Raw genomic sequence first — 22,915 nt, 5'->3', positions numbered from 1 at the left:
TTTACCAGCTATATTTCTATGATGTCAGAACTAGATGTCTCTGCCGACTCCATACATGGAGCTATAGATCACTGTTTCCCAAAAAGTCGTCGGAACCTATTTTGTGGGTCACAGAACAAATATAATAACAAGATTCAATATATCTATAATATATCACAATAGATATTGTTTAACATTTAACAGGTGCCCTAAGTGAAGCCAATGCTAAAATACAATAGCCTGAAATATTTAGACTCTTGTAGATGTTTTTATCGAATCTGACATTTTCAATCTCAAAGAGTCTAAGGTCTCATGCCCCATGGTGAGGAGGCCAAAACCTGCTGCCTCCGTAGCTACTCTGAACATGTACAAATGCTAAATATAAGGTGCTTACCTTACTGTCCCACTTGTCTGCTTTATGTGCGCAATGCGTTTATAACCCGTAGGTCCTTCAATTAAAAAGTGTTTTAACCATTCTGTCTTGGAATCTGTCATCCATCTTGGATCTGTTCTCGATTGCAACTGCGCATCAGCGCCCCTGGTGGTCAGGGTTGCGCAGCCAGTTGCACTCATTGGGGGAGACGAGGACAGATCCAAGATGGATTCCGAGACAGAATGGATTAAAACAATTCTTAATTGAAAACTACGGACCTACTGGTTATAAACGCATTGCGCACATAAACCGGACAGGTGGGGCAGCAGGGTAAGCACCTTAGATTTAGCATGTGTACATTATAGAAATGTCTATTTGTACGTCTCTAAATGTTTTGATGAATTGAACATGGTGGACCCTCTTGTAAACAAGTGTAATGCTTAATTGGGTCGTCCACTCACAGTTAACAGTCTTTGTATTGAGTTTGTAACTGTTAATAAATATTTCAATCAATCAATCAATCAAAACATATGTTCAGAGTAGCTACGGAGGCAGCGGGTTTCTGGCTCCTCACCATGGGGCATGAGACCTTAGACTCTCGTAGATTGAAAATGTCAGAATCGATAAATACATCGCCGCGTTCCGCGGATCAGGCTAGAACCCAGGCTAAAAATACAAAACTACCCCAAATTGTGAAAATAGCAGAGCTACAAACCCATAACACGTTGGGATCTCGTATATGAGTTATTTGTGCTATTGTGCTACTGTAGATCTGCATGTAGGTAGCGTGGCCGAGCGGTCTAAGGCGCTGGATTAAGGCTCCAGTCTCTTCGGAGGCGTGGGTTCGAATCCCACCGCTGCCATACGTTTTGCGCATTCCGCTCTGGAGTCCTACAACACGCTGATTCATCACCCCACACTCCATTCACAATCTAAACAAATAATAAACCTTTGCAATTGAAGTTTCTAAATGATTATGCAGGCAAAATAGTGATATAGTTTCGCGGTGCATTGTGGGGCACTGGCAGCTCCTCCCCACGTGTGTGTGTGAGAGTCAACATGGTACAACTAACATCAGCAGTTACTTTATACTAGCAGAGAGAGAGACAGTACACTACAGTACTGCAGTACCACAGCAGCCCTGCATCAAATAAACTCCACAACACGAATGAGATAGCCAAAGAAGTCCCGCTGTGAAGTGTGCAGGTGAGAACCACATCAAAACAGTGCTGTCGGAGACACTGCGAACACAAGCTAGCTGAGTGAAACCCCACCACGGCCCTCCTGCTTGCTTGAACGACTTCTATTATTATGACTGGCACGTCCAAGCAGCACGCTAATGTTTAGCTAGCTTAGCCGCCTGTCTGGCTAGATAGCCTATAGCTGCCTCAATGTACACTGTGCATCTTAGCGTTATTGGCACGAGGAATGGGCCGCTTTGGATCCGTGCAGCCCACGTTGTTGCCAATTGTTCAGGACGTAAAATACAATTTGAGGTCTCATTTGTAGGACAGGTTAGGGCCTGAGAGGGAGCTTCATGGCTAGCGTGGAAGCTAACAAACTGACGTTACCCAGTCTCCAGGCAGTGTCAGCTGTAATGTGCTGTAGATAAACCTAAAGATGTCTGTATCAACCTGGCTAGTATCAACCTAAAGAGGTCTGTGTCCATGTATGCTTGAAATGCACCAAATGATCGCAAACGAGCTAAAGGCAAGCGTCGTATGCTGCTGGCTGACATGTAATGTTTAATATAGGTCCAAGATATTTCCATGCTCTTGCATCATACCTTTACCTGTCAGATTGTAATCTCTGGCTATAATAAACGTGGTGTCTGTAGTTTGTGTACAATTTTCGTTCAGATCCTTTACCGCATGATTTTGTCTGACTAGTGTTGGTCTACTGAACGTTTACCTTCCTTAATCACAGCTAATGTGTCATAAAGGATGGGACTTTACTGACCCAGGATTTTAGCTGATGTTTGGTTCAACCTTGTGTTTGACTTGGGAGTGTAAGATTCCGGGTCCTTAAGGGTTTCCTCTAATTACTTAACGGTTAATTGAATTATTCTTATAGGCAATAGGGAGTTCTCAGTTCCAAATGGTCCCCAACATGTTTGTAACTCTTGAGCGTTTACAAATGGAATCAGTGGGTCCATTTATTCCATTTGTAGTTGTACACTGTCAGAGTTATGGTGGTCCACTGGATATTGTCATTGTACAGCAGATTGTGAAGTCCAACTCTGACAGTGTGATTAAAACCGGTTCGGGAAACCAAATGTGATGGAACCGATTTCGGTTCCTCAATGTCGGATACGTTACCTGCAGTTCCTCGCGTTCAGGATCCCAAACGTTGTGGCCCTGAGCCTCTATAAGTGGTTAACCTCCTAATGAGTCCTAAATCCTGTATGTATTCTATGTTTACTTTTTGTGGGTCTAGGTTGGGTCTCTGCGGCTGATTGCCATCGACATCTCTTCCATCCCCTCACTCTGTGTCCTCCAGTATGGCAAGCGGGGAGGATGATGACCCCATTGTAGAAGAGGTAGCACCACCACCAGTTTGAAATCTTATGCTTGAATTATACAGTACTTGATTGAGTGGGGTGTCACGCAAACTGAGCTTGTAGATCTGATCTTTTTGGTGCATGACATGACCACAAACACAACTACGTTTTAATCAAATCTTATCTAATCAGTTACTGTAGACACGGCTTCATTCTGGCTGTGGTTGTAACTGGTTAATCGACTTATGGTCAATAATATAAGCGTATTACTCTCAAAACAACACTGACTGCTGAATGATTATATTCACTAATGGAAAACAGACTTCACATTGCTCTTTAGTTCATTTTAGTTGACATGGAAGTAGTTGGTTTGACACTCCGTATTAAGACTGGTCAAGTGTGGTCAATGGTGATCATCATAAACACACTTTTTTCTTTTGCTTTGGATGTGAAAAACTAATCTTTGTCTCTGTCTTCAGATTGATGTCTATTTAGCCAAAAGCCTTGCAGAAAAGCTGTATCTCTTCCAGGTATGTTTATATTTTTTGAGGGGTGCTAGCCTCTCCTATATTCAGCTATAGTGTAGATTCTTGCCCTAACAAACATTAAATGCCATTGACAATGAATGGAGAATTTACGTGTGGACAACATGCCCCCCAGGCCCCAACCCTCTAAAAATCTGAATTGATCCGACATTGATCCAGAGGGATTTGTTGCGTGATGTTCAACTTCTGTAAGAGTCATTAATACTTTATTTGTGTTCTCCACACAGTACCCAGTCAGACCATCAACTATGACCTATGATGATGTCAATCACCTATCTGCCAAGATCAAACCCAAGCAGCAAAAGGTAACGCCACCTACACCACATCACTGTCGATTCAGGTAGGTGGGGTCCTCAACCCCACCTGCCTCCCCTTAATCCAAAAATACACATTATCAATTAATCCCAAAATACACAAGGTCTAAAGCTTGGCCAGAAGTGTGTGTGTGTGTGTGTGTGTGTGTGTGTGTGTGTGTGTGTGTGTGTGTGTGTGTGTGTGTGTGTGTGTGTGTGTGTGTGTGTGTGTGTGTGTGTGTGTGTGTGTGTGTGTGTGTGTGTGTGTGTGTGTGTGTGTGTGTGTGTGTGTGTGTGTGTGTGTGTGTGTGTGTGTGCGCGCGCTCAGTTGTATCTTTACTTTAAAGAGGTACTGCTGGGAGTAGGGGCATACTTGCTTTAAACATGTATGACTGACCAAAATCAAATTGGGAAAAATCCACTGGCAGATTTTCTTTGAAGCTAGTAATGGACTGATGGTCTTCAAATGTGTGTGCATTGTTGTTAGTTTTTGGTAGGCCACCTTGGTCTCACACAGTTTGCATTTGACCTTGTTTTCATTCAATTTTGTGTTGGTTCCACACAGAGCTTCTCATACCTGCCAATCTTGAGTACCGCAGTGCATTAAAATAAATGTAGTATATTGATTATGAAGAAAATGATAATAGGCTGGTTTGTTCGACTGAGGGAAGAATACCGGCTGGCAAGTGGCAATGTATAATATTTCATTAGTACCATACCGAAGTACCCTTGTCAAACAGCGGAAATGACTGTTTGCCGAACGTTCAGCCGTTTTTTCAGAATGTTCATCCACTTTTGCAGAAATTGTTCATACATTGTAGTGAATATTTGCCTATGATGACATGCCCAGAATAGGGATGCTATGGTTCATTTGGTTACATCATAATTTGATGATAATGGAATGTAAGGCAAAAGAGGGTACAACCCATCAGTGAAGTGATGGTGCTCAGATGGACTATTTATTATTGTCTCCACCAGGCCGAAGGCATGGGGAGAGAGTATGTTTTGCACTCAGTCCGTGTGTGTGTGCGTCCGTCCGTCCTTCCTTCCTTCCGTCCGTCTGTTACCAGCTAATCTCCGGCACCGTTGGCCCGATCCATGCCAAACTTTGCACACACACTCCCTGGATGCCAACGACCAACCTCTGCCCCAAATATTCCTCAAGGGCCTGTTATAGCGCCACCATGAGGCCGATTTAGGCAAAACACATTTCTGTAGATTACTCGTACATATTTTATCCATACATCACACAATTCGGTATACACTATCTCCATAGTCATGTGATCAACACGGATCTGCACCATTTCCCATCTTCCTTCCTGATTGGCTACGATTTGCTTCTAAAGCTCACATGATTGGTCCGTTTCGAACAAAATGCCACAAATCACACAAACGGTGTGCAATTTCCGTGAAATTATACACGCACATTTCCACTAGGCTGAGGACGACATGACACAATTTATTTTCCAAACCAGCTTCATGGTGGCGCTATAACAGGGCAATTCCTGTTTTTACCTATAACTGCATCGTTCTGTGTACAACTTTGTATGCGCACTCCCTGGAGGCATGGAAAAACATTTTCCCTGCATCCCTCCACATCTGCCGGTTATAGCGCCACCATGAGGCCGATTTCTGCAAAACATTGTTTATATTAGTCGCACAGATTTCATCCAAATCTCATGCAAATCGGTATACATGATCTCTGTAGTCATGTGATCAAGACGAGTCTGTTTGATTTCTCAGATTCTACACGGATTGGCTAAGATTGCCTTCCAAAGTCTTCAGGAGTGGCCCGTTTTGTACAAAATGCTGCACATGTCCTGCTCATCCAGAATTCTATCCTCAGAGATGCTATGAGTGATCTGACTCTGTATTTCCTCAACACAATGAAGAAAATTGTTTCAAAAAACAAACAAACATGTTTATATCACTCCTAAACATTTTGCCAAACATCACACACACTCCTAGCCTCCTGGTGGAGACCTGTGCCCATAAGGGCACTTTTTCTAGTTTAAATTGTGTTTGAGGGGATCACTCTCGACCCTTGCCCCTATGAGCCCTGCTGATGTTGTTTGATGGTTGGTTTGGACTATTTTAGGCTTCACCCCTGACCAGGCCTCCCCTTTCAGACATGTCCATACACACACTGCTACTGATGTTGTTGAAGCAGAATCAATGACACTGTGCTAGAGGTTTGGGCTGTGTAGTTACCTTGCCATGATGTAACGCCATATATTGGCGAGGTATCTCAAATGGTTGTTTCGATGGTTGATTCGATTTTGATCATCCAAAATAGACATAGCACCATGAAACATGTCTCAAAGTTACTCTTTTAGCACATAAATTAACTCATTTGTGTGTAACTGTCGTCATGTCCCAATTGTGCAGGTTGAATTGGAGATGGCCATCAACACAATGAGCCCCAACTACTGCCGCAGCAAAGGAGAACAGATCTCTCTCAATGTGGATGGCACTACTTACGATGAGTCCAACACCTACTCTGTGTACGTTTGCTGTGAGAGATGCGTTGCACTCACACTGCTAAGAAATACATCTCCGTGCCACCGTTGAGCTGGCTGGATTTACAATGCAAAGGACTGACTGAACATTTGTTTCCCTGCAGGAAGATGATGGACAAACAGACGTTCACCTCCATTCAGGCCACCACCAACACCTCCAGATATGCAGCTGCAGTCTTCCGCAAAGGTACAGTACAGCTGTTAAAAACTAGGGCTTTAAGCAACTGGTCGATATAGTAAATCCACTTGTCAACCTTGTTGGTACTAGTTGATAAGAAAAATCGTGTTTGTAGGCCTCAAGATCAGCTAGATTATAGTTATAGTCACCAATGTACACAGTTTTTTAAAATACAACTATTATAACCCCCCCACCTTTTTTTTCTCTTTTTCTTTTTACACAATAGGTAGGCCTAGTAAACTAGTCAACTAGTAAAAATCACTAAAAGTGAAAGCCCTATTGTAAATTAGTGGCAAGAAAGAGCCGTTATACATTAACCTATTAAGACGGATGGAGGGATGGAGCTCGTTAATTTTTATAGATAACGGGCACCTTATCGATCAGGCTTATCGAGCTGGGTTCTTATCGAGCCCACTATTAATATTAATTTTATTTTGTGGAAAGACGGGAGACAATAAAAACAGAACCAGTATCTTTTACTAGGGCCTTCAAATACAGTACTTTTCTAACAGATCAAAGGCCTTTTTACCAATACAATTATATAAAAGAAACTGTTAACTGGTAAATATGTGTACCGTCACTATAAAAGCGTAATTTTGGACAGCACTGGTTGGCCGGTATCAATACACTTTTTGACCGACATGTTTGTGCCAGCATGGATGATTACATTCATTTCTTGATCGCCTCTTGTCTTGATTATTTAAACATGACGTCATGGGCTGCTATGCTCGATAACAAGCTTGAAAAGCCCAAAGCTTATTGATACCGGCTACTCAATAAACTTTTCCTAACCTTAATAAAAGGTTTCCGGGTATCGGTTATCAAGCTCCATCCCTAATTAAGACCTGAGGCCTTTTCTAGTACAAATGCCTTCTAAATCAGTAGTTCTCAAACTGTTTCATAGTTCTAAATTATTCAACACTTTCAAGCAGCTCGTGACACGGAATAAAGTGACGCGCAGTGAGATTGTATATCTGCTATTTTTGAAGAACCAACTCTAAAATCTAAAATGACACTGATGCTTTGCCATTTTTGGGGGTTAATTTATCTATCTGTCCTTTTTGTTATCATCTTGTTGTTTTTTCACCGATGCATTTTAAAGTGATATTTCCGCAACGTTACATAGGGTTGATAGCCTTCTGTTCCTCTCAGAGCCATGGAATCTTGGCGAATGGCGAGTCAATGTCTATATTATTGGAGACATTGGTAACTAATTGGCTATCAAGCCCTGTATAAAACATTACGCGAACATTGCTTTAACGGCATTAACGCTGGGCCTTTATTTATAGGGGAAAGGTGTCAGAAATAACGGTGTCAGGCATAAGTGGTTAAAGGGATATAACAAGCTAGTGTCGGATTTTGACGCTTTGCTGTCAACAGGAGAGCTCCACATCACGCCTCTGCAGGGAATCCTTCAGCTGAGACCCAGCTTCTCCTACCTGGACAAGGCTGACTGCAAGCACAGGGAGAGGGAGGCCGCCAGCAAAGGTGCGTTGGTTCACATCATGTCAGAGAGAGATTGATTTCCCAAACCAGAATTTCAACATGGACTTGGTTTTTGAGGAGCGATAGCCCCTCCTATGTCCAGCTTTTGGTGTGTGTAACCCAAATGTTGTCCTAACACAAACATTACGGTAAATGCCATTGACAATTTTGAGTGTTTGTGTAAACACAAACATTGCGGAATGAGATGATGTATGATGATAAGAGTGCCCCTCACTTTTTTTTATTATTTATATTTATTTGTTTTGACCCCTTCTCTAGGTGGAGACTCGTCTCAGGATGAGGCTGAGGATGAAGTCAAGGCCATTACTGTAGGATTTTGAACACATAACATTTACACACAGTATTTAAGGCTCTATATTTTACTGTACACGTCGTCCCTGGTCCCTCATCCTTCTCCCTCCGTTCTCTCTCCAGGTGAGGTTCTCTCGTCCCGAGTCGGAGCAGGCCAGACAGAGGAGGACCCAGTCCTATGACTTCCTCCAGAAGAAGCAAGCAGAAGAACCCTGGGCTCACCTGCGCTACCATGGTGTCAGGGTAACTTAAGACCTATTTATGTTCCTGTTCACCACTGATAATATGTATGTAGCCTGGTAAACCATCCTGGTCGTTTGAATTCACATTATCATGCGTCTTCTGCAGACCAGTCTGGCCCCCAAGCGCTGGGTAGGTGCGACCGGGATGGTTTAGCAGCCTAGATTGTATGTACAGTTCATTCATAAAGGAGCCGTTAGGGAATGTACTTGCCTCGCTGAATTTCCATACTAGAGCCATAATAGATTCATTATTTGATTGATCAAATGATCAAAATGATCCAATCTCAGCTGTCATAGTTGTTGTGTTTCAGGACGGGCGGTCGGAGCATGAGAGACAGTATCTGTTCTGCCAGGCCATGGACGGGGCAGAGAACTCTGAGCTGGTACAAACTTCAAAGTACGTACAAAGAGTCATTCTGAATGTCACATGTCCGCCTTTAACCACATTCAACCACCTGGTATCCTTATTTTGGGCATGAGGTTGATTAGGGAGCTGGAAAGACAGAGACCCCTGTTACTAAACACTATTGTACTCATTTGCTTCTATCCCTCTCTCCCCCTCCCTCCCCATTTCTGATCCATTTCTCTTGGCTTTCCACAGGGAGTATCTGGCAGTGCTTATGCCTCCGGTGGCAGAGGAGAAAGTGTAAGTATTTCTTATTCCTGTAATGATTGTTTAAACACTTTATGCGAGATCTACAAGCTCACAAGGTGGCACATCACAACGTGTTGTGAGCTTGTAGATCAGCTATTTTCACTGTGCGACACAAAGTATGAACTAGGGCAAGATATGACATGAATGGAGCCTTTATCCCCGCTGTTCCTTCTTTACTTGCCATTTCAGGGTGGTCCCTGTTGGACCCAGCAACGTCTTCTCCATGGCTCAGCTCCGAACACTACCTCTGGGAGATCAAGTCAAGAGACTCATGAAGAATGGTATGGTATCGATGTGATGAACTGTAAATTCACTAGAACAGTTAATTTACAAACACTTGTTTGATATTGTAAGTGTAGCAACAGAGAAAACGAAAAGGCATAATCCCGACATTTAGGCTTGATGCTGACCAATTCAGTCTCGCCTAGACTTAATTAGTCTGGTGGAACCCCTGACTTTGTTGATAAATGCATGCAAAAAAAGCAATTGTAATGGATAGAATAATCGCTACGAAAATAATGGATAGTTTGCAGCCCTAGTCGTTTGCTAATAAATTACTTTCTCATGTTTTCTGGCGTCTAGTCAAAGTGATGCCATTCGCCAACCTCATGGGTCTACTGGCCTCGGGCACTGACTCCACCTCAGTACTGCGCTGCATCCAGCAGGTGGCACTGCTGGTGCAGGGAAACTGGGTGGTGAAGAGGTGAGAACCAAGGAACACACGGAGAGCCTCTTCTCACATTCACAAAAAGAACATGAATGTGACAGCGTGTCTGATGAGACTTTCTTTCTTTACACGATTATAAAACATTGGAGTTATACCTATTTGAATGTTATTAACCCATTCAGGACGGGAACCTCTTGGTGTTTTTTAGGATTATTATGTTATATTTTAGCTGTTGAAAAATCGTGAAAATGTGTCGCAAATCTTTGAATATATATTCTTTCAACGTTTTTAACTCAAATCTTTGCTTCTGGGGGGGTCCCTGGAAAAACATATTTTCAGATGGGGGTCCGCGGCCAAATACAGATAGTTCTGGGGGTCCTTGACATGAGGTTGAGCACCATTGACATAGAATGGACCCTTATGGGTCTGTAACTCTGAGAGTCCATTTGGTTCCATTTGTACACTCAAGAGTTAAATTAACATTGATTTTACAATATAAATTGGGGTCTCAGAGTTGGAAATGCCATTGAATGGGGGTCCGTAGCCTAATGCATATCAAACTGGGGGTCCTTGAAATTAAACCGGTTGAGAATCACTGCTAAAGCCGTACAAATCTTCTCTCATGGGGTCCCTGGCATATCTTTTCAAATGGGGGTCTGCGGGCTAATTAGTGTCAATTTGGGGGTCCTTGACATGAAAACGTTTGGGAACCAGTGGATTAGTAAAATGGTTTGTTTTTTCCCTCCAGTGATGTGCTGTATCCTAAAAGCACCTGCAGTCCACACAGTGGGGTACCTGCCGAAATTCTGTGTCGAGGCCGGGATTTTGTGGTGAGCCTGACGAATGGAACCACGGGTGCATTTGATTCTATTTGTACACTCTCCGAGTTAAATTTAACATTCAGGATTAGACTGTGTAGTAGCCACAGTATTTCAGTGATTGTGTGTCTTTCCTGTCCATAGATGTGGAGGTTCACTCTGGAACGATCTGTAATGAGGAAGGAGATCGCCGCCGTCATCAAAGTAAGAATGGATTGGAGATCTTTTTGTTGTTTTTGTTTTGTTGAAAGTAAACCTGACGAGCCACTGGTTATGTTTCCAGTCCAATCCCTCCCGCCCCCATTTGTGATAACTGTACTGACACTGAAAGTAGCTGTGCAGCAGGTATGTTAAATGCATCATCCTGGGGTGCCCGCTGGCCTAGCGGTCGAGGCGCATGCCACATATAGGCTCTGGCCTGACAGCGCATTGTGTGTTCAAGTCCCGTTCATGACGACCTTTGCTGCATGTCTCTTCCCTTCTCTCTCTCTCCCGCTTTCCTGTCTATCTTCACTTGATACTATCAATAAAGGCAGAAAAGCCTTAAAAGAAATCTTAAAAAACAAGAAGCATCAAAAAGAAAATGTAACTTTGGTCACCATTGAGAACAAATATACCTGTGAGAAACGAGCACAAACTATTGTAATGCACTTGACCACATGATGTAAAGTTGTTCACTATGCTTGTACACAATGACCAAAATAAAAACATAATAAAAAAATAAAAAAAACAAGAAGCATCACCCTCAGCGGGGAGATGCTCGGTATGTAGCGCTGGCAGCTCCAATGAAGCTGTAGTAGTCGATGAAACGGAAACGCGTACCCTCAGGCGTGTGTTACAGTGACGGCAACTTATTCCTTGCTTCACTGCGTGTCCCGCTCAGCTTCCTCCCGAGGACGTGAAGGAGTTCCTGGAGCAGATGGCGGTGCCTCGCGTCAACCGGGGATGGGAGTTCCTGTTGCCTAGTGACACAGAGTTCATCAAGAAGCACCCAGATGTGGCCCACAGGCAGCACATGCTGTGGCTGGGAATCCAGAGCAAGTAGGTCGAGGAGTGCAGTCTTTCCCCCAAACACTGGGTCGGCAGTCTCTAGGGCAATGGTTTTCAACCGGCGATCCTTGGAAGGGATTCCAGGTTGTCCCCATCTAAATGATGGAGAGTTGGTAACCAAATGGACCCTTACAGATCTTTAACTCTTGAGATTGTAAAATGAATTGTTCTGAAGAATTAAATAATTGTTAAACATCTGGATTACTTAATTAGTGTTAATATGTTTTGGGTATGAGAGGCTAAAGCTCATCATGGTCCATGGCACAAATGCCGAATAAATGATTGACCTTGATATGAAAAGGGCTGAAAACCACTCGTCTAGGGCATTGGTTCTCAAACCTTTCAATTTCAAGGACCGTGTGAAGTGAGGGGCGCTCTTATCATCGTACATCATGACGTAAAATAGACACTATATTTGCTCAGACACAATGACGTAAAACTTTCCGTTGTCAATGGGAATTTAATGTTTGTGTAGGACAAAGTTTGTGAACATACACTAAAAGCTGGTAATAGGAGGGGCTAGCGCCCCTCAAAACATATATTTCGAAAGATATAACAGATATGCCCAAACAAATTCCAACATTTTTCAAAATAATTTAATAAACATTCCAAACAAATTCCATAAATAAAATAATACACCTTTAACCCATTTTGGGAGGGGAACCTACAAGCTCATAGCGTGCCACCGAGTGGTGCGCTACGAGCTTGTTGGTCTGCTATTTTTTGAGTGGTGTAAACCACTCCTACAACTGGCTTTGTTAGTCTGTGCAGAAAAAATGAGCATGGTTGCTATGTTCACCCTGTTCACCCGGGTGTGATTTCATTACGTCAGACATGATTTCATTACGTATAAGACCTTACACCACTCAGTTCACACGGGTGTGATTTTTTTAAATCGAAGAACGACTGACATAGAAACATAGCTTTTTCAGAAAACTGTCAGGATGTAGAAGACATTTTTAGAATCTGGGGTCAAAATGGGTTAAGACATTGTGAAAACATCTTGTAGCTTGTGTATTTTGTGGCTAATGTTTGGGGTCTCAAGTTGAACAGCTTGGGAACCCCTGGACTAAGCAGTGTAACCTAACATGACTGGCAGAGACCAGAATGTGTGTTTGTTAGGAAGCATCATGGTAGAGAGAGTTATCTGTGGAGAATGGATTTGATTGCTATTTATCTGTTATCCTGGTTTATTTGCAGCACTAAATGGGTTTTCTTTGCACTCTACTTTACTTGTAGAGACTATTTACCCTGTCTCTTGTTGACTAGGATCATTCATGCTGTTGTGTTTACTCTGATCTTGCAAGTTGCTCTCTATGAATCTTAAATTGTTTCCCTCTCCTCAGGTTGGAAAAGGTCTTCAATGTCTCTAAAGAGGACTTCATGCCAAAGAATGCATCACAGCCAGGTATAAATTGAGCCATAACTGGTGCTCTGTAAAATTATGCATTTTTAATGAAGGCTGCCAGAGATTCTGTTGTAACCCCTATGGATCGGGGTATCAACAAGTTATTCAGGAACACAGCCATATCCACTTTGTCGTCTTGTATTCTGTAAATCCTTAATCTTTGTGCTCGACTCTCTTAGTCTTATTTCCCTGACTTCTAGATAAGCTTAGTGCTGCGTTGGCTGCCTGACTATCGTTGATTAGAATACAATCTCCCATTTCATCAACTATCCCCTCTGCCACGTCTAATCTGTCATAATGTCTGTCTTAAGTTCTTTCTTAAGTCCATACAAATATATGTTTTATTACTTCCTGAAAACGTGCTGCGTGATGACGTGTCGAGGCCCACATCGATAAAAGCCAATAAAAATGAAGCTCACCCGTTTAATTCCCCATATGTGCGCATCTGTGCAGCACAGCTGCTATTGATTACAGAAATCCTCCGTTTTTATTCCCATTCAAGATAACATCCAGACAGTGTATTACTCGGTTTCAACTTAATCATCACTCTAAATATATGTATCTGAAAACATTATAGGGTAGAAATAAGCCACATAACAGTAAACTAGTACAGCTGGCCGTCTATCTGATTTGTAAACAAACACACAGCATGCTGCTGCGTATAGCATAGCTACCGTCTCATCGCCTGAAGGGATGCGACGGTGTTTCAACTTGAAACCGTTTGAAACTTCAAAATAAAATGTCCACCATTTCCGTTGCACTGCACCTTTAAGCTCCATGAATTCAAGGCTTCATGGGGTGTGTAATTGATAGTATTGGGTGAACTACTCCTTTTAACAAAAAATGTTGACCTTGCAGGAAGTCTGAAGCCTATGTCTGTTTTGTTTCTGTCCCCCCCCCCCCCCCCCCGCAGATCCTATGTACCTCAGCGGAGAGCAGCGTCTGAAGACTGCCCAGGAGCGCGCACGGGAAAACCTCCCGTCGCTCCAAAAGGACCACCTGAACGCCAAAAGACAGGGCGGCGCCGGCGGACCGGTCGGCGAAGTCCGGGTCAAACAGGAACCGGTCAGCGACGGCGAGAGCGAACTCATGGACACCTCCCCCTCCTCCCCCTTTCTCAACGGAGAGGCCAACGGTTACCCCAGCTCCGTCTCCCCCGCCTCCTCCTCCGCCTTGGACCACCGCACCACTAACGGGAGCGGCGCGGGGAGCCCCGTCACCTCCCCTCCCCCCGAACTGCTGGACTTTGTGTCCAAGACTTTCAGGAAGCACGTGGTGCTGACGCTGTGCGAGCTGAAGAGGCTGTTCAACCTGCACCTGGCCTCCATGCAGCCCGGAGGGCACACAGCGTTCCACGCCGTCTCCGACCGCCTGCTGCAGGACACCGTGCTGCTCAGCCAGTGCCGACAGATCCTGGTGCCTGTGAGTATAGGACTGTCTGTCTGTCGCCGTCGTGGCGTTTCACTTGGCATTTTATGTTTTCGTACAAATGGTTGTGATTAATGATTTCAGTGCTGAAACCTCTTATTTACGTATTTTTGTGTTCTTCTGTAAATTACTGGCCTACTTCATCACTACAGCGTCACACAAAAGTATCAAACGTGGCAGATCTGCAAGCTCGCCTCGAAACATCTTCAGCGTGTGTGTGTGTGTGTGTGTGTGTGTGTGTGTGTGTGTGTGTGTGTGTGTGTGTGTGTGTGTGTGTGTGTGTGTGTGTGTGTGTGTGTGTGTGTGTGTGTGTGTGTGTGTGTGTGTGTGTGTGTGTCGCTCTCTCTCTAATATACTGGTTATTATGTCCAATTACTTAATTTAAATAATAATCACTATTATGGGTCCATAAAACCTTTATTCAGCTCTTTTGAATGCATTAATTGCATACACCATTCGGTGATATATTTTCAGCCTATTCGGGCCGAAACCGAATAGGCCGAAAATGCATTTTTAGCCATTTTCTGCGGACGAATATTCGGTGCATCACTAATTTCTTTATATTACTTGTACACATTTAATCCATACATCACGCAAATCGGTATACACTATCTCTATAGTCATGCAATCAACACAAATCTGTCCGATTTCCCATATTCCATCCCGAAGTTGGAAAGGAAGGTTTACAGGATTGGCCTCAAATCCTGAATGAACAGTCAGTGCAATTTGAGGGAAACTTTGCATGCACATTCTTACTAGGCCGAGGAATAAATCCCACCCTTTTCACATTGGCCTGTTATAGCACCACCAGCAGGTGGACTTTTGCAAAACACATTTTTGGAACAAAATGCCTCAAATCATGACTTTGAATGCCGAATTGCAAGGCGTAAGAAGAAATGGCACCCTTTTCACAAAGTAAAGCGGAGTTCTTTGTTTACCCAGGGAAGTGGACTAAGCTGGAGATGCTTGTTTACAGCCACACCCTGCTCATAGAACATTTCATGGTAGGGGTTCAATGCCTTGCTCAAGGTCACTTCAGCGGTGGTAATTTTAACGTGCCGGTCCGGGGATTCGAACTGGCGACCTTCCGGTATCAAGACCGCTGCCGCTGCCTATTATAGTGCCACCAGGAGGCCACAATAACTTACCTAGCCTGGTGGAGACCTGTGTTCCGAGGTGCACTTTTTCTAGTTGTGACTACCTCTTTAGACGGATGGCATGCTGTCGGGTGTAAACCTTGTACTGTATGTCCAAAACTCATTCCTTTCTGATTATTACCTGTACTTCTTATAGTGAATAACTGAATATTATTAAAATGGCCTATCTACAAGCTCGCAAAGCGTTGCACATTGTGATCTTGTAGATTTCACTACTTTAGTGTGACACTCTCGTGAGATGAAGTAGGGCATTCATTTACAAAAAAAACAAAACAAGTTTAAATCTATCTGCAATACATTCCCATACATGCTAAGAATGTATTTAGATGGTGTGATATTTAAATGGATGCAAGGTATGATGTTTACCTTCTTTCCTATCACGTACACGCACTTGTTTTCTCAGCACTCTTGTTTACTAGACCACTTCCTCAGATGTTTGCTGACTCAGGTTCATGCGTCGGTCATTATAAAGCTTCCTCTAAATGTCTAAATTGTAAATGCCTAAATTTGTCCCAAGCTGGGAGTTAATCGGCAGATGTCAATGTCATGTGGTTAGACTTGAGCTGGTAAATTCACCAGGGTTCCACAAACTCTGTTATTTTCTTCGCCCGGGTTCTCTAAACTCATTTGTTTCTTTTGTACATATTCATATTGAGTTGCGGTAGATCCTGTTAGGGCTGTCACGATTATGACATTTTACTTGACTCAAATAATTCCAATGTATGATTTAATTGTGTTTCCGTTGTTGAATATCTATCTTCTATCTAGCTATAAATGCACCAAGTCTCTGCATGTCTGTCTGTCTACCGACTTCAAATTCGACACACACATTCCACACCACCGCAGGGGGTGCAGTGGCCGGTGTCGAGTCAGTCAGACCCACAGTTGTCCAGAACCGCCCCAGAAAGGTCTTTGCCCGGGCTCTGGACAGGGCCTGGACAGGGCCCCTCCCTGCCCAGGGTCCATAACTCCATATATGGAGCTGGCCTGTTCTGACATCATTCTGACGTCTGCATACGTGCATAGACTCCATATTTGGGCATGCCTTACAAAGAACGCCATATATGGGCATAAAAGGGAGACAGACATAATAACTGGGTGGGGCATGCATTTCCAACTTGCATCGTTCCAAGTAGGCCAGTGCCCAACGGACACCGCTGTCTAGTTATTTGTTAAATAAGTTAAAAGATTCTGAATAAAAATTACATTTCTGTTTAGAATAGATTTTAGCCTTCGTAAACAAAACTTGCACAGGGAAGATGACGGATCATCGCATCGTTACATGTTTTGAGCTTGTAGATCTGCTATTTCCACTATTTTTTTATATTAAATTATGCATTCATTTTTAATTAAAATGATTATCTAGAATACTGTGATTATGTATAATTGTGACAGGCCTAGATCCTATGCTCCTTCCTGTTCTGGTGGCTGACAGTTGTATTGTGTATTGTGCCAGCCCATGTCCCTTGTAATGGAAGCACAAGTGTTTTGTGGGGAGAAAACCGCCATTGATTGTGGCGTGGTGTCCTGAGGACTTGTCCTGTTTATGATGGAACATATCACCTGTTGGCATGTAACACTAGCATTGTGGCACTCGCATAACTTCAGCTGTCATCTGATATCCAGGTTTCATGGTACGATACTTAATATAGATTCAGATAAACGGCCTTCTCTACGGGAAACAAATTGAATGGAATGTTCTTCTGTTTCAGTGAATGAGAGTGGTATTGATATCAGTGGCCTTTGTTTGAATTTGACGACCCCGGCTTGTGTGCCTTCCAGCTGAAATTACCTGAACGAAGGGGGGGTGTTATCTCTCTTTCCCGCTGGCAAGCCACCTTGAACCCGACTATCGGCTTTCACAAACGGTATAACGACATTAACGGTCTCTTTACTCTTAACTTGTGATGGCTATACTCCGAGTCCTTGGCAGGCAGTATAGTCTGTGTTATACTTTGTTGCGTGCGGGTGCACACCAGAAATGGTGAATTGAGGAAGAATTTTGGCCTGATAGCTATTTTGGTACAGCCTGTCTTATCGTTGTAGCAGGCAGGTAACTATGGTCTGAATGATCCCTGTGCTCGAACTACAATACCACCGACATGAGTGTTGTTGTGTTCTCTGGGTGCCAGTTTTCAAACCTGTGTTTATTTCTCAGGACACATTGAAGGAAGGGCTTTTCTTAATGCTGGTGCTGTGTTAAAGGGTACATTTTATAGTCGTACAACCTCACCGCTTTAGTATTGACATTTTACGACGCTGCTGCATCCTTAAAAACAGTGATGGGGTCATCGATGATGAGGCCTTCAAGCATGACGCGGCTCTTTGGAAAACAGCTGGTGTATTTCTGAGCAGGGATGCAAACACACAATGTTGCTGAATGCAGCCTGAAGTGGAAAATAAAGTAAAACCAGTCCTGGAAGATGGTTTAGGGACAGTTGTGTACTACACTAGGGAGAGTGGTGTATGCTGTAGTGTAGTACAGTGGTTCACAAACATTTTAGCTTGTGACCCAAAAGAGAAATTAGACGTTTGCGAGGCCGGGACCCAAACTAGTGAACATAGATCTACAAGCTTCCCATGTGTCGCTTCATGCCGCATTGCAAGCTTGTAGATTGGCTATTTTCACTACTTAACATTTGTTTTCTAATTTCATAGATTTCCTTTTCATTTCTTCATGAAATTAGCTTAAAAAAAGAAAAGAAAAACGGATTTTTTTTTTTTTAAATGACCCATAAAAATGTGTCTGCGACGCGCAAATGGGTCCCAGTGACCCAGTGGGAACCAGTGCTGTAGACTGTACATAACGGTAGCGTGTGTTGTTGGCCTGGGGACAATGCTCTGTGTGACACACCCTCCTGTTTTCCTAAGCAGGCAGGGCTGCTGCAGTGCGGAGCTTCAAGTCATAGGTCTTCGCTCTTACCTCCGTCTGTCTGTGTCCTGGAAGCTAGAGGATGTTAAAAGGGGAGGGTGGAGGGGTGTTGACCTGATGCCAGGTCTATTACGCAGCATCTTATTGGCAGACAGAAGTAGGTTACGCTTGAGGAGGCTTATAAACAGCTTAGGCACCCAGTAGTACTACGACTTAAGCTTAACACTTGCTATCTAATTGTGAGGGCGATGCCCATCTGTCCATAGAACCGTTTCTATCCACTGTTTATGTCTCTTAACGTGTAGGCTGGTAGAGTGGAAAAAAGAGCAATCCAAGTACAGAGCCATACTGTACATATAAGTATAGAGGGTTTATGTGGTTAAATATCTGAAAATACACTTAAACGTGAATCTATCCTAATAGAAAGGATAATGTATATGAGAGTGTAATCTGCAACATAATTCTATACAATATTTACTGGGGGTCCCTGCTTTATCTCTCTCAGCTAAGGAAAACATTGAAGACACCTGGTGTAGAGTGTTTGGTCTTCCTGGTTAGGTCTGTTTTGACTGGGTCTGTCTGTACTAGGCAGGCACGAGATTAGATGGACTAATAATGGTTTGCTGTAGAATAAACAGTCTATTATGCTTTAATTTGATTAAAGATGCGTTTTTAGCCTTGTGAGAATGAAAGCCTTCTCTTTTATACTTTCCCCCTGTTTTATATTAATGTATTAGTCAATCACTGGTCCAGTGCAACCAGTTTCTAATGTGGACAATTGCCATAAGCTCCCTGTTTGCTAGAACAAAACGAGTCATTCACTGTTACTCTGAAAGTGTACAAATGGAACCAAATGGACCCGTAAGGGTCCTTTTGGGTCCACTGGTATTGCAATTGTATAGCAGACACGTCGTTAAGTCCACATACCAGCTCTGACGGTGTGATAAACCGGTTCCTGGAAAACGGTTTCCAAATGTGATGGTTCCTCATGTTGGATCCAGTTCCAAATCCCAAACCTACTCGTCCCATGTGGATTGCCCACATGTGGCCATGGGATTAAATGTTCCAACTGTCAAGTTCTTATGTTATAAGTTCTAACCTTGGGTTTATTTTTGTTTTTATCCATTTCTCCTTCCAGTTTCCTGCTCAGACATCTCTCGCCCCCGATGAGCAGAAAGTGTTTGCTCTGTGGGAGAGTGGAGAGACCATCGATAAGGTAAGCACCATGGAATAATAACACTTGAAAAGGGAGGTAGACGATTTATTAACTATCCCAATATCATCATCATACTACAGTTGGTTCCATTGATCCAAGCCGCAACAGTAAATATGCTCTGAAAATTCATGCGGCCCAAACCCATGATTTTGGCATCATGAGACACAAAAATGCAATAATTACTATATCTGTTCTGTCGTCTTTGCTTACTATGCGTTTCCTCCTTCAGCACCGACGGCTGCTGTACGAACTCTTCTCCAAAAACTACCGGGTCAGGAGGAACGTGGTCCAGAACAGACTGGCCCAGGAGTTCGGAGAAGACGCCACAAAGGCAGACACAGACCGATTGCTCAAGGTGAGGCGAGCATAGGGCAGTCACCATTATGACAATTCATTGTCACTCAAATAATTGTGCATATTTAATTGTTTGTTTCACTATTCTAACCATGCCGTGCTGTCCAGTGTTGATTTCGTCGACTGAAACTATTGACGAAAAATGTTTGTCGACTAGCTAAATAAAAACTAGGCTGTATTGACAATTTCGTCAACAATTAGAAACTAGACTAAAAGGTTAGGTTGGTTTGGTTTTTGTTTGGTTGCGCTCAGATGTTGCTCTCGGGTCAACTTGGGTGTTGTGCTCTGAAAATAGCAGATCTACAAGTTCACAATGTGCTGGTAGATTGGCTATTCTCGGCATGTAACCAAGTATAAAATCAGGCATTATGACGCCATCAAGGCCTGCCGAAATACATTTTAGTCGACTAAATCAACTGTAGATTTAATCGACTATAATCTTATGATATTTAGTTGACTAAGACTAACACTTTTCAGATGGCAAACTAAAACTAAATGGAATTTTATTCAAAAGACTATGACTAAAACTAAATCAAAATGTCCTGTCAGAATCGACACTGATGCGGTCCCGTTTCTGCACCATTCTAACTAGAGTTGGATCGGAAATCGGGGCCGATCTCTTCATTTTCAAATGATCGGATCTGGAGCAAAAGAATGTGACCGGGACATCCGTAGTATCAATATTATATCCATATCATATCATGAGATAAGATTAGATATTGTGTGTGATTTGGGATATTGTACTATTGTGATATGGCATGTGTGTTCTAATCGGTATCAGTAGATACTTAAAATCAAATGATAGGAATCGGATCGGGAGGCAAAAAAAAAAACTGATCGGGACATCCCTAATCCTTTTCCTAACCATGCCACGCTGTCCTGTTTTCCTGCCAGGAGTGCTGCACTGTTACTGGAGGAATGTGGTACCTGAAAGGAACGATGCAGTCCTGACACTAAGAGAACCACGCTCCTCCCACCCTGAACCTACCCCACATCTCTGCGGGTCGCACATCGGCGACCCGATCCAAAACACTTTTCCTTCCAGTCGAAGCGCGAGAGGGCTCTGCGAGGTAGGGACAATGCGGTCGGAGACGAGCCAATCACAGCTTCTCCCTCCCCGGCGCTCTCTGGAGAACGGACTGGAGGACAAAGATGTCGGACATCTGCTGTGCACAGAAGACACACGCTGTGACGTGAGCATGGTGGATGGGGATGAAAACCCTGACGAAACCTTTTTTGTTTTTTTATTTTGTTTCTTTCTCAATTTATTTAATTTCAAGGACCTCCATGACTCTTGACAGTGTACAAATGGAACCAAATGGACCCTTAGGGTACGGTCACACCAATCTTTGATTCTTCCTATGCGGTGGTTTCTGTCGATGCTTTTCAATAGGAATGGATTTTTTTTTTCTTTTTTTGCGGAAATCCACTAATGGCAACAAACCGCTCCATTCGCAAAGCATTGGCAGAATCAAGTTCAGTGTGACTGCACCCTTTACGGGTCCATTTGGTTCCCTGTGTACACTCCAGAGTTAATTGTGCACTCTCAGAGTTAGAGACCTGTAAGGGTCCATTTGGAACCTCCTGAACCCTAAGGGTCCCTGGACCCTACTTTGAGAACCACTTATGTAAATGGTTTGCGTTTTGAATATGTGACCTCAAATACCGTGTTTTTTTTATTACAAAACTTCGTCAAAACTGAAGCTAGTGTTCAGTATTCAAGATTCAAATTAATTCGATTTTTTTGCCTAATGTGTGGCCTTTTGAACGAATAAAGCATACATTTCATTTGAATGCATCCTGTCATCCATAACTATGTCACATCGATCGAGGCCTTACGGATAAAGCACGTTACAAAAGAAGCTAACTTAATTTCCTTTTTTTGGGGGGGGACGGGTGGTACATCTTTTAAGTAAGGTTGCGATATTGTATGTCGACACCACCCCTCGTCACCATGCAAAGACATTGCCGGTTCTGAGGTTGAATGCATTTACACAATGGCCATATATTTGAGGTATATAAAAGGCTTAACAAGCCTGTTAAGTTGTATTTGAACAAAAAGATATTTGATTCCATGTAGAAAAGACAGATATTGTTTAAATGTCTGATTATGCTGCTGCAGTACGAGCAAAGGGTTATTCAGTGATGTGCCACAGAGCTCAGGTTTAAGGTTCTCTTTAGAGATGCAACAATTAAACAAATTAATACATTCAACGGATTATATTTTTGCACCGCACCACTGTACCACGAATTATAAAATGAGGCTTAAGTGGTTAATCTGACTAATGGTCTATTATTTAAAATATATATATTTTTCAAAGCAATTCATTGATGTATAACAAAACAAAATATATAATTGAGGCTTCTCGATTATTTAATTGTAATCGATAGAATAATCACTAAGAATATAATCCATAGTTGCATCCCTAGTTTCCATTCCAACACAATGCTACACCGGATTTGGAATTAAAAACCTGAAAACGGAGAGCTTCACGGCACATAACTGAACTATCATGATGGAAACCCACTTGGTTATAATGTTATGATGCCAATTTTCTAAGAGCTTCTCTGACAATTTATGGAAATGCAGTTAATGTATTTTAATAGCTGAGTGAACTAAAAGTTGATGGCAATCATACAATTTCCCCTCTATGTCGCTGCTGACTCCAAAGTCCAAACATCCCTGTAAACCGTTAACCAGATGGAGGATCACATTCAGTTGGATGTGTAACGTTTGATAATACCTGGGTGAAACATGACAATGTGAATTATATTGAAGTAATCTTTGTAGGATTGCTTGCTGTGTCCGAATGTCATTGACAGATGCATTTGACGGTTAATAAAAACCTATTTGAAAAAAACAA

At 42.8% G+C, this 22,915-nt stretch overlaps 1 protein-coding gene across 3 annotated transcripts; it reads left to right on the top strand.

The window, feature by feature from the left end:
- The first annotated feature begins 646 nt into the window (after positions 1–646).
- On the top strand, positions 647–22,893 carry polr3e (polymerase (RNA) III (DNA directed) polypeptide E). Of its 3 annotated transcripts, none has more exons than XM_079491953.1 (21): positions 647–682; positions 2,789–2,891; positions 3,332–3,382; positions 3,625–3,702; positions 6,079–6,194; positions 6,314–6,396; positions 7,768–7,875; positions 8,152–8,201; positions 8,308–8,427; positions 8,738–8,823; positions 9,028–9,072; positions 9,271–9,362; positions 9,664–9,784; positions 10,497–10,578; positions 10,711–10,770; positions 11,450–11,607; positions 12,963–13,024; positions 13,938–14,446; positions 19,620–19,697; positions 19,927–20,052; positions 20,946–22,893. In XM_079491953.1, exons 2-21 carry the CDS (start codon positions 2,853–2,855, stop codon positions 21,000–21,002), a joined length of 2,121 nt encoding a protein of 706 aa, XP_079348079.1. In that variant the 5' UTR covers positions 647–682; positions 2,789–2,852; the 3' UTR covers positions 21,003–22,893. The 3 variants fall into 3 exon arrangements, with proteins under 3 accessions (XP_079348079.1, XP_079348078.1, XP_079348080.1); XM_079491952.1 differs by lacking the exon at positions 647–682 and adding an exon at positions 1,382–1,558; XM_079491954.1 differs by lacking the exon at positions 647–682 and adding an exon at positions 1,918–2,009.
- Positions 22,894–22,915: the final 22 nt, after the last annotated feature.

This window comes from Electrona antarctica (assembly GCF_951216825.1).
Source record: "Electrona antarctica genome assembly, chromosome: 22".
Taxonomy (NCBI): domain Eukaryota; kingdom Metazoa; phylum Chordata; class Actinopteri; order Myctophiformes; family Myctophidae; genus Electrona; species Electrona antarctica.
This window is presented reverse-complemented; position numbering and strand designations above follow the sequence as displayed.